This window comes from Sycon ciliatum, chromosome 2 (assembly GCF_964019385.1).
Source record: "Sycon ciliatum chromosome 2, ocSycCili1.1, whole genome shotgun sequence".
NCBI classification, from domain to species: Eukaryota; Metazoa; Porifera; class Calcarea; order Leucosolenida; family Sycettidae; genus Sycon; species Sycon ciliatum.
The window spans coordinates 248975-261531 of record NC_088644.1 but is presented as its reverse complement, the minus strand read 5'-3'; the positions used below and the strand labels follow the sequence as shown (position 1 = coordinate 261531).

At 45.6% G+C, this 12557-nt stretch overlaps 1 protein-coding gene across 2 annotated transcripts in view; it reads left to right on the top strand.

The window, feature by feature from the left end:
• LOC135808154 (U2 snRNP-associated SURP motif-containing protein-like) overlaps nucleotides 1–8985 on the top strand; it is a 32268-nt gene extending 23283 nt beyond the window's left edge. For both annotated transcript variants that reach the window (XM_065321301.1, XM_065321300.1), the window contains exons 17-24: nucleotides 698–865; nucleotides 1267–1380; nucleotides 3088–3159; nucleotides 3354–3570; nucleotides 3897–3957; nucleotides 4207–4432; nucleotides 5036–5143; nucleotides 7606–8985. In XM_065321301.1, coding sequence (XP_065177373.1) covers nucleotides 698–865; nucleotides 1267–1380; nucleotides 3088–3159; nucleotides 3354–3570; nucleotides 3897–3957; nucleotides 4207–4432; nucleotides 5036–5143; nucleotides 7606–8145 — 1506 coding nt within the window. In that variant the 3' untranslated portion in view covers nucleotides 8146–8985. The remainder of the gene's footprint in view (nucleotides 1–697; nucleotides 866–1266; nucleotides 1381–3087; nucleotides 3160–3353; nucleotides 3571–3896; nucleotides 3958–4206; nucleotides 4433–5035; nucleotides 5144–7605) is intronic.
• The last annotated feature ends 3572 nt before the right edge of the window (nucleotides 8986–12557 follow it).

Here is a 12557-nt window from a genome sequence, read left to right as displayed (position 1 = left end):
CATTTTTATTCTGTAGATTACTCGTAATTTTCGGCAGAGGTAGGGAATTAGGCCAAGGCTGTCAAGTGCAGTACGATGTACAACAACGCAGAAGGTCAGCCTCGGTGTGCTGGATTGTGCACATTTTCATCCTGCACTGGAACGTATTGTGTACAGCAGTGCATGTGTTGGTTCAACACCGTACTTCATTGTATACGCCGAAGTCGCTTCCCAGGCAGAAATTCGACAGGGGGCGGAAATTGGAGATGGAGCGGATCAACAGTACTTTCTTGGCTGGAGAGGACATATTTGTACGGCCCTTGGAATGCGTTATATGGAAGTTTCACTGCATGTACCCCCGAATGTTCTGTTTTACCCCCATCTTCCCTAAATGCATAACTTTGATCAGGGAACGAAGTTTTTGTTGGAGTGCATTTCCTGCGTAATGCCTGTATTTTTAATCCATAATGTGTATATCTGGATGGTACCTGTATTCTTGATATGGTGTATATCTGGATGGTGCCTGTATTCTTGATATGGTGTATTTCTGGATGGTGTCTGTATTCTTGATATGGTGTATATCTGGATGATGCCTGTATTCTTGATATGGTGTATATCTGGATGATGCCTGTATTCTTGATATGGTGTATATCTGGATGGTGTCTGTATTATTGATATGGTGTATATCTGGATGGTGCCTGTATTATTGATACTGTAGGCTGCTCGATTGTACCTGGTATCAGATATACTCTACAACTGCAGTGCTGGGGTACCGCATGCTTCGCATTTCCGACGTGGCTTTGAAAGTCGCCTGGTGGAGATCTTCCAACATCTCTGTGAAGCATTCCTTGCTATCTCTGCCAGAATCCGCGCTGATAAGTTCCGAGTAAGCCATTGTGATCTAAATATCGCTTTCCCTCTCTCTCACACTCACTCACACTCTCTCTCTCTCTCACTCTCTTTGTCTCTCTCTCTCTCTTCTTTCTCTCACTTCTTGACTTGTATCACACAGTACATAGCAATGTGAGTGGATAGCAGCTCGTGGCATGTGCACTGTGTCTGTGAATGTAATCTTCCAGTACCCTGAAGTGCACACCAACAACGACAACTATCTTACTTTATATTTGCTTGGAGCTAAGTGCCTATTTTGTGTGTGTGTGTGTGTATGTGTGTTTGTGCATGTGTGTTTGCGCTTGTGTGGTGTGTGTGTGTGTGTGTGTGTGTGTGTGTGTGTGTGTGTGTGTGTGTGTGTGTGTGTGTGTTTCTCTGTTGATGCTGCGTATCTAGCAACAAGTGCTGAACTGTGTGCGTGCCTGGGAGGAATGCGCTGTGTATCCACCGATGTTTCTGGTCAACTTACGGGCTATCTTTCTTGGCAAAGATGACCAACCTAGCACAATGGTATGTTTGTCAAGCACCCTGTGTCATGCCTGCTCCTGGCACAGTTGTATGTTCTGTCTTATTCTGCCCTTTTACCATATTCTGTTTTGCAATCCTGTCCGTTATTCCTACCCAGTCACACGCAGTTTGCTTGACATACACGTCAGCACCACTGGTGTTGTGTGGACGTGGATGTCAGCAGCATAGCCTATAGGGCAGCAGCAGCAGCAGCAGCAGGAGTAGTAACTGCCTTCACAGGCACATCAACATATCCATCACATGACTGCTGTGTAGAGTATTTTGACAAAATGAACATGCATGGAGTATGAAGTTTGTACATGCCCCATTGTGTTGTGCGGATGAGAATGGAAAGCGCAAAAAATGATCAACATGCGATGTAAAGCACTTTGACATACATGTACATATCGGCAAGAGTATATTATAACCCCTCAAGAGTGTGCAACTCTGCATATGGGGTCTCCGACGGCGAAAACTCACATCACGTGTCTCAGGCAAGTTCGTACTATGTGCAAACGGGGGATAGTGTGCGCGCAATCCAATTATCTGCCATGATCATGCTGGGGATTTGCATACCCGCAGTAAGTTTCTGTCAGAGAGTGCTTTTTTTTATTACTCCGCTGCTCGTTAGAACGGGCTGGAAACGTACATCTGCGACACTGCACCACCTGATGTGAGTTTTCGCTGTCGGCGTGCCCCATAGAAAGGGTATCAGGAGTTGTACACTCTTGGGGGGGGGGGGGTTATACTCTTGATATCGGTGCATGGGGTTGCATTTGGATAATTAGAAGTTCCGGATAATTGGAAATTTGAATTTTGAATTAAAGGGAGTCAATATACGAAATATTAAAGAAAGCGTGCTAACGAGAGAGCTTGGAAGCTCAGGGCCCTACGCTATGCTTTTTTGCCTTGATGACTTAGACAAAAAAAGCATAAGGATGTTATAAATTCTTATAAATTTCTACTTTTTGTTTTTAGACATAACCTGGGATTCGAACCCGCACTATCGCCCTGCATGCATCCCCCGATACACTTCGCATACATACTAATTCTTCCAAGTTGCTTCACGTTATGATCTTGTATTTGAAAGCCCGATTTGAAGATGCATTGTGGCCAGCCGTCTTTGATTGTACGGTATGGTACGGGACAGTTACGGGACAGGTATGGGACAGGTACGCGACAGGTACGGTAGAGGGAAGTACAACACCATCTACCACCTTGATGAAGTTGATGACGGCAAAAAAAGAATAGGGATGTTATAAATTTTTCAATTCTCCTACTTTTCAGGCATTACCTGGGATTCGAACCCGCACTATCGCCCTAGTGATAGTGCGGGTTCGAATCCCAGGTAATGCCTGAAAAGTAGGAGAATTGAAAAATTTATAATAGTGCGGCCAGCTGTATGTGGCCAGCTGTGTTTGATGGTACGGTACGGTACGGGACAGATACGGGAAAGCGCCAGGCGTGACACAAACACACAAACACCAAATTAAAGCTGTGTGGACCCTGGCTAGCGCCAGACGTTACTGAAATAACGTCTTCTGCATAGCTACGGGAATTATTCTTTATTTGCAATAATTAATTATAGTAGCAATGTACAGTCTTTTGAATTTACATTGTGGGTATGTGTGGGTGTGTGCGTGCTTGCGTGCGTGCATGTGTGTGGGCATGTGTGTTTGTGTGTGTGTGTGCACGTGTGTGTGTGTGTAGGATGGTGACGTTGACGGTGCTCCCATTGATATGGATGGATTGCCATCTCAGGCTCCTCCTGGGCAGAGTAATGTGAGTTTCAATTTGATGGCACTTCTATTTCCTCTGAGCTGTCCATCCTTTGTGTCAATCTTTTAACCCTTTTAACCCTTTTAACCCTTTCACGGTCTCAGCCTGAGTTGTTTTATACTAGTAGCAATAGTTGGATTGTTCACTTTTCTCTTCTTCTGCTTTATGTCCTCTCACATTGTCTATTAACCATGTAGATACCGCCACTGTCCGCATCAACAGCAGTGGCACCAGCAGGCGCATCACCCGGAGTAGCGGATCTGGATGGTGCTCCCCTTGATCTTGATGGCGAGCCAGTTGAGGAGCAGGATGAAGATGACTCAGATGATGACGTTGATTTCACTGATCGCATATCAAGCAACGCACGCAATGCACCGTTACCTTCATTCAAGACACCGGCCGCGGCTAGGCCAGGTACTTGCCTTGTTTCTCTTGTTTAGCTTTTTTCTTTGTGTGGCACAGCAGTGTAGCATTCCGAACATGACTATTTTGACCATGTCATGCAACAGTCTACTGTCCGGTTTTTGCTGATTTATTTGTCTGAATCACATACATGCATACATACATACATACATACATACATACATACATACATACATACATACATACATACATACATACACACTGTTTGAACTCATTGTCGTGGTGAGTCCAGAGTGACGAATTCCACTTTAACTTTGTGTGTAATACCTAGCTATCTTTTTGTCTGTTGTTATCTGTTATGTACCTGTGGTGTCTAGGTATTGAGCCACCACGTATGCTATCCAAATGGGAGATGGTGGATGAAGGTGCAGACGATGAGTAAGTCTTAGCTACCGTGGCATGCATGTGTCCTGAAATCCCTTCTGCTGCATCTGTTCATTTTTGACTGTGGTCAGTATACGTTTGCTGATGATCTTTGCACCTGCTGTAATTCTTCTCCCCGTCTCTCTCTCTCTCTCTCTCTCTCTCTCTCTCTCTCTCTCTCTCTCTCTCTCTCTCTCTCTCACACACACACACACACACACACTCACTCACTCACTCACTCTGGACATGCATGCATGTTTGCAGTGATGATGATGTCACCACTAGCAACAGTCACAGGAGTCAGTCGCCCACAATGCTTGGATCCTCGTCTGCAACAAGAAGCAAAGCAGAGCCATCTTCATCCACCTCTTCAGTTTCCCTATCAATGTCTTCAGCACGTCCCCCACTGGCGTCAGCACCCTCCTCTGCTTCTGCATTTTCCGACTCTGTGGACTCAGAGGAGAAGCGACGGCGTTTGCGGGAAATTGAGGTTAGTTATAAGACAACGCCTGCTAAGAGCGAAATGTGTGTATGTCCGTATCCCACACAGTTTGATGACGGACTGCGAGTAATGTAGCGCATGACATCATTGCTTGTGGCAGAGAGTTCTGTCTCAACGCGAGTCTTGTGTGGGTGTGGGTGGGTGGGTGTGTGTGTGGTGTGTGTGTGGTGTGTGTGTGGTGTGTGGGTGGGTGAGAGCGGGGGTTGACTACCGGTTCTGTGACATGCCGAGCAACGAACCCTGCGGACAGCTTGGTGAAGGTCAACGGGTTGTTGTTACTGGATCAACAAGAGCTCTGGCACATTGAGAACTCTGCTGTAACGAAATGGTATAAAAATGAACAACGCTTTCCTGACCGCATGCTCAGAGCTTCACCCTTTGTTTTCTTCTTCTTCTTTTGTATTTATTGTACTGCAGTCCACAGTCAGCTCATGCAACATATTTGTTGTTTTTCATAAGTTGCATGCATTGTGGTCTGTACTTGCTCTGGTACTGTCGTGATACATGCTTCTCCTCTGGTGATCTCTGCATTCACATTCACAAATTCTACCTTGGTATGAGCAGTGCTTGTATATTTTCTGGTGTGTATAGGTGAAAGTGGTGGAGTATGCTGATCGACTGGAGGCCAAAGCTAAGCGGAGAGGAAAGCCGATGGATATACAAGCGGAGTTAGAAAAGTATCGTCAAGAACTGCTTCTGGTAAGTGTAGCTTGACGGTAGCTGTCTTGACTGTGACAACACGGACAACACACAGCAGTATGGAACGGGTAATGGTGTTACTACACACTTTGCTTCTCCATGTTGTGCCTTTACAGTGTGTCAGTATGTAGTAGCATGTTAGGTATCACTGCATGCTTTACTCTTTCTGTTTCGATGTTATGCGGTTGTGCCTTTGCACCGTCTCTGCCTCTACACACCGTCATGGCACACAGTACAGTCAACCTCTCTAATAGCAACCCTCGATCATGCCTGTGAGAAGTGTGGTTATTGGCGAGGTTGAAAGTGAAATGGTCAGTAGGCCTGGAGATTGTGTCAATTCTAAACGTGAGTTGTTATTATAGCTGTTACCCGGGTTATTCACAGGCTTGACTGGCGGTTAGTTAGCCCTTTATGGACTGAACTCAATGGATGTGGAGAATTGTGCCCTCAAGTTCTTTACCTTCAATTGGACGTAACTTTAGTTTCCCTGGGACAATTGTCATAATCTTGGGCATCCTGGAAAGCCCTTCACGAGAGGAATACGATGGGCCCAAACCCGAGTCCACGAGATGCGCTGGACCAGCGCTGCAAGCCAGCGAAGGCGTTTCAGCGCGGGACTCGCGCTCTAGATCGATCTCCATCCGCCATTTCACTTTCCTTACTTGTATGTAGCTGAAATGTTGTTGTAGGCACTCGCAGGAACCCCTGTTCGAATTTGAATGAGTGTAGCCTTGCCAACACACGGCTGTTCACGCGCAGGCACTTATAAATATGTCGTCGTTGTGCGATTTATGTAACATTGTGCGGATAGTACAAATACGCGATGAGTTTGCGTTTTTGGAAGAAACTCATGTCGATCCTCGCGTGGTTCCACGATTTGGGACGCGAAACCAAGAGAAAAGTTTTGAAAGCGCTTGGGCGAGATACTCGACTTTTCGGCAATTTGAGAGAGAAAGAGGGTGGAAAGGCGTCCTGGCCTGCCCAGTTAGCTGTCTTTCCGCTTCAAACTTGCTCGAACTACTCCTGGCAGTCTGGAGATTGATCTCGCCAGTGATTGTCAGCCTCTGCTTGGCGTGCTCGCGTGTACAACATTCAAGTTAGACATTTCGTAATCGTTCAACGCACAATAGGGTAGATATCACAATTTCAAGCTCACTTGGCCGACTCCTGTCTTCTTCTACAAGATCCCACAAGCAGACTAAGCAATTTACAGCAGGAAGCAGCCTTCTACACTCAACAGCAACTAAAGGGCCACACCATTTGTCTTCCAAATCAAGAGAAAACATGCTCCTGACTCGTCGCTCGTATTTAGAAGTTCACGCGCGTATTCTAATGACACTTGGGGAAGACAACCAGAGGATAGTCCTCTACCTGGGAAAATATCGATCTAAGCTGGGAAAAATCGGGAAGGGCTTCTCGGAGCCGAGTTTGTCAGCGACGACACAAGGAGTATTCCAGAACGAAGCCAAAGTCGCACGACACAGAACAAATGTTTCTTGAAGGAAAGGCAGTCATGTGAGGTACGAGCGGAAAGCTTGAAACAAGACGCAGGTGATCAGCGTGTTCCCCGGGCTGTCCGGGCTGACTAGTCTCCAAAATCCAGGGGAAACCATGGCCTACTCGTGTTCTGACGATTTGAAAATTCAAATTTTCTTGCCATTGAAGCCCAATCGAGACTTTCGGCGGCCATATTGTTAAGTGGCGTGAAATCGCACAAAAGAACAGCCTTGAACAGCCGACGAGTTCAGGGAAAACTCCGGCCGTTCAGTCACGCATTCACGGCCCTGAACACCAATTGACCGTGACGAACGTTAAGCGCGTCGTAACTCACTCACCGTTCATCGTATCGCCAAGAGTACATAACCCCCCAGAGTGTGCAACTCCACTATGGGTGCTGTCCCGACAGAATTTCAAGTTGACGTCATTTTGATGATGCAATGCGCACTGTACACGGATTATCAGACGAATCCAGAACCTGTGGTTGACCGAAGCCGATCGATCCTGTACAAATTATTGCAAAGAAAAACGTGTGATGCGTTGACACCCGTACACATGTTGTAAATCACTGCTGCAAGGAGCATTGCGTCATAAATAATGACGTCAACTTGAAATTCTGTCGGGACAACAGGGTATGTGGGAGTTGCACACTCTGGGGGGTTATGTACTCTTGGTATCGCTTCGTAAATTGTTCGAGACGACAGCTGAGAGTTTTCTCTTCTCCCTACATATTTCGTTCTCTCCAAACAACTGGGAATTGACCAAGTTACGATAGTTTGAAAATATTTGAAATGTGTAGAATTTATCGATCGCCGGTGATCGATAAAAGTATGTGCCGGTTAAATTGAGTTGCCAATATCCTTTTGGGGAAGACCAGGGTAATGTTTTGTTTGGCACTGAGAAGTACACGTGGATTTTATTTTTGTGTATGTGTGTTCGCGTGCTTGCATACGCTGGTGTTGCAGGAATATGACTCTTCGTCAAACAGTGACTCTGAGGATGATGACCAGTATAATCTTGTTGGTGCTGCTGCGACCGCTGGCGCTACTGCTGCTGATGAACATGATCAGCGTGGATCTCGGCGTGCAAGTGGACCTGCTGCTTCATCGACTTCCGGCAGCCATCGGTATTCTCAACAACAGCAGCAGCAGCAGCAGCAGCAGCAACAACATCACTCGTCACATAGCTCACCGACACATTCTCGATCACAATCACCACATGACGGTGAGCATAGTCGACATCAACGCTCTAAACGTAAACGTTCCAACTCGCCATCCCATTCATCTTCAAGGAAACATAAACGAGCCAAATCTCCTCATCGACGAAAGAGCCCATCCTCTTCGTCTTCTAGGCACAGCAAGCGACATTCGCCGGCTAGATCCAAGTCTCCACAACGTTCTCGCTCGCGTTCACCAAGTGGAAAGCGACGTAAGCACAAATCCTCATCCGTCACAACGTCATCCTCACATTCTGGTGCAAGTAGTTCTTCGTCTAGTCGCCGCTAGTCACCGCCTCTGACAGGTCATTTTAGAACGATGGCTTTCACGTCAGTCTTGACCGAATTGCACAGGTAATGCTGTGTTTGGCTGTATGGTCGGAGAGCAGGGAATGTGAGAGTGTTGTGATTGGTGAATAACTGACAACTACCTATTCCACATGGTTACCCCTTGCTGTTTATTCTGCTCCTGGCTACACGTGTGTGTGTGTGTGTGTGTGTGTGTGTGTTTGTGTGGGCGTGTGGGCGTGTGTGTGCGTGTGTGTGTGTGCGTGTGTGTGCGTGTGTGTGTGCGTGTGTGTGTGTGTGTGTGTGTGTGTGTGTGTGTGTGCGTGCGTGTGTGCTTTGTCACTGCGGTGTGCTGTGAGTTTGAGAGAATCTCTGCAGCTGCTATGTACATTTGCATTGCTTTGTGTTGCCATGTGTAGAGTACGATGTGCATGCTTTGTCAGCGTTGGTTCCATGTGCTGAGCATGCTGGCTAGAATTCACACTGTTTGTTTTATCGCTTTAGTAGGGAAATGTACGTCATTTTTCATTATCAGTGCATGTATTTCTAGCAAATTTCGCATGATGGCCATTCACCTGGTAGTGAATGCTATGCTGTTGCTGCCCCTTTCTTGATTATTTCTTTGCCTCGTCACCTGGGGCTTCATGAAAAGACCACTGAACACATAATGCTTGCTCATAATACGTTTCCTGTACAGGCGGCGTACAGCCGGCGTACCGTGTCTTTCTAAGTTACTGTAAATCAACACATTTTGGCCAGTGAGAAACTTTGACCGGTCTCCAAATGAAACTTTGGCCGATTGGGGTTCAATCATGAATCTTTTGCTCTCTGACAAACTTTAGCCTGTGATTTACTGTGGCCGGTTGGCACCAAGTGGCGAAATCTGCGAAAATTAGTTGATTTACAGCACATTGCACTGCCATTCACAGCTAAACATGTACAGACAGTGTACCGTGGTGTGCAACCACTTGCGCAACCAATCCACAGACAGTGTGCGGCACAGCGCGGCAAAGGCGGGTAGCCTATCGAGGGGTTCTCCACTTGTATGTGTGTATGTACATGTATGTGTATGTTTAAATTTTGTGTATGTGTGTATGTATTTTGTGTGTGTGTGTGTGTATGTGCGTGACGACTCCCTGGTTGTACATGTAGTGTATTATCTTTCTCTATAATAATAGAATGTAGTCAATGTACAACACATTGACTTTAGTGTACTCTAATTTCAGAAATTTTCGGTGCTCAATATTTTCGGTATGAGGGCAAAAGGTTAGGTGAACAGAAAATTTAGGTACAGAGAAGCAGTTCCCTATAGGATTATGTGCATGTTTGTTCGGTGTATTGAAATTTTAGGTGTGAAACAGATTCGCCGAAAGTACCGAAAATAAAAGTACACCGAACATTTGTGAAATTACAGTATTTCTGAAACAAGAATTCAAACAAAAAATACCGGGATCTACAAGAAGAAAACCGTGTGTCTGCTCAATTTTTTTGTAATGTCTTTCTGTACTGATCTGGTGGCTTGCTTTTCCACAAGCCACTACATGTGTCAGTACTCCAAACCAGAACACAACGTCACAAGCATGCAAGCAAGAGTTCTTGATGCAAGTGGTCATGGTGATGGTGAAGATAACCATGATCAAGTCACTATTTTTTGTTGTTGAGTGAAGTAACAGTTCTGCCAGTCACACGTGACCATAGTATAGTACCTGCGCACGTGCGCCGCAGGCTTTTCAAATGTTTGAAAGAAGTCAGCCCGGCCTGCAAGATCGAAAACCTTTCGCATGTTGTATGATTTTGTAGATGACAGAGAAGAAATGGCCCAACAAGAAGTTCTTTCTTCGTTCTTTCGAGGAGTAAGGGTGATTACGTTGGACGCTACTAACACAATACTTCGTGTGAAGGGATCTGTCGGTGAAAGATATGCCAATGCAGGCCATCAGCACGGGATCGAAGGAGTTGATGCCTCTAACCTGGACAAAGGATTTGGATTGGCATGGAAGTCGACATGGCAGGAGTACCCTAATTTTGGGCGAAGCCAGTCTATGCCTGCCCATCGCTGGTGGGAAATGATTGTTCTCAAGTCTTTTGAGTGCAGCGGGTGCAAGGCAACACCTGTTCAGCTACGTCCTGTCTTCGAACAACTTTACTCTGAATTCAATGGTGGAGATGCATGGCTCGCGTATGAAGATGTCCAGCCTGCGCTGGAAGCTCTGCGAGATTCAGGTATTCGTCTTGCTGTTATATCTAACTTCCATCATGTACTGAGTGACATTCTTGACGACTTAAAACTGACCAAGTATTTTGAAAAGGTGTTCATGTCGGGTGAATTAGATTATTGCAAACCAGACACGCGTATCTTCCAGCATTGTCTCCAAGCACTGGGAGTTGATGATGCCAGCACCGTCGCACACATAGGTGATGACTGGGAGAAAGATGTAGAGGCATGCCGTAAACTTGGAATGCGTCCTGTTCATCTAGATCGGAAACGGATTGCAGCAAACGTTGGCTTGGATATCAACAAGCGTACTGCAGCAGCTCCTGGTGTGTCCACTGGTGTCCTGAGACTAAGCAGTCTGTCTGATCTAATGGAATGTTTGCAATACAATAACACAAGTCCACGGTGAACATCAGCGGGTAGCTGTTACTCAAGACTGTTGATTCCCAAGCCACCACGACACCAGTGTAGTTTTCAATCTAGTAAGTCCTTCGACACCAGCACTCTGTGCTGAGACCCCGATTGTCCTGTGGATGTTGACACCAGTACTCTGTGCTGAGACCCCCCCCCCCCCCCCCCCGATTGTCCTGTGGATGTTGCAGCACTACTGAAGGCACTACTGAAGGCACTACTGAAGGTACTGTACGTTCTGCACGCACTACATGCTACTAGCAGTCAAGCAAATGCAACGGTTTTAAAATAGTAGTTTATTTATTTATTGTAGTCCTGAGGGCTAGGGTAGTCCTGAGGGTGAGGGTAGCTGCTGGACAGTTGCCGGGAAATGGTACAAATGGGGTTTTCTCTTTCTCGCTTTCTCCCATTTTGTTTGAGACATGCTTTTTCATCATTGAAATTCAGCATTCTACGCTATTATTATCTTTTTGTAATACATGCAGGCCGTCGTTTTCATGTGCTGATCATCTGAAAACGTCATCACACTGACAATTGACAACTTGACCACAAAAGAGTTATGATACGGTATTTCATGTTTTGTCTGTAGTGGCTGCATTCCTGTATTCCTGTCCTGAAGATGGGCCTTGCCCGAACATGCGAATGATTATCTCCTTATCTCTGAACGTGTCTTGCAGGACTTGATAATTTTGTTGAATGTTACTATGATTCTATACCATGGTCACAGTGGATGCTAGTACAGTACTAACTGTACTCAGTACTTGGTTGTACAGTACTAGTACTCAGTAACATGTTTTTCGATTCTTTTGACAGCATGTTACAAGGTGAGGACGCGTAGTGCTCCTGACTACAACCATAACATGCTGTCAAAATCGAAAAACATGTTAAACTACCAAGCAAGGCTTCTGTGTATAGTACTCAGTACTGAGTACTAAGTCTTGGTTGAACAGTAGACTGGGAGATACTATGGATAGTGTGATAGTCATGAGTGTAGCACAACATGATGCTGGTGAGTGTAAGTAACAGTTAGTAGCTGCTTCTTGACTGATCCCAGGAATACCAAGTAGAATAATACCAATAATGCATCCTGCCTAAAATAACACCGCTAGCCCTGAAACGTAATACAGCCCCCACATTCTCACGCAGATTTTCATACCCCGCTACAAGACCCACCCTCCCCTGGCATATCTACCGGCATGGTCGGCACCCCATCCTCGTGTTGCCTGATGATTGCGAGAGCTTGAAACTTGAAGTAGCAGCAAACAAGCCTTGATTGTCCTTGTTGTTCTGAAGTGTACTTTTATTTTCGGTACTTTCCGTGCATCTGCTTCATACCTAAAATGTCAATACACCGAACAAACATCAACACACATAATACACTAGGGAACTGATTCTCTGTGCAAGGACCTAACATTTCTGTTCATCTAACCTGGCCTTTTGCCCTCATACCGAAAATATTGAGCACCTAAAATTTCTGAAATTGGAGTACTGTAAAAGCCATAATATTATAATTATAACGAAGTGCTAACTCTAACGAGTTAACGAGGAGAAATCTGTCGTTAAAATAGAAATCGTTAAACAGAAATCGATACATATACTGTCCTATTCAGCGTTGGGAATGAGTGAGAATCGTTACTTTTGGTACACGTAAACTAGTCAATTTTGGGAAATCGTTATATATGCGCCTCGTTAGAATAATGGCTTTTACAGTACTCAATAGGACTAGATACATACATGTAGAGGAGGGGGGGGGGGGGGATAGGTGTTAGGCTGTGTTTACATGTACA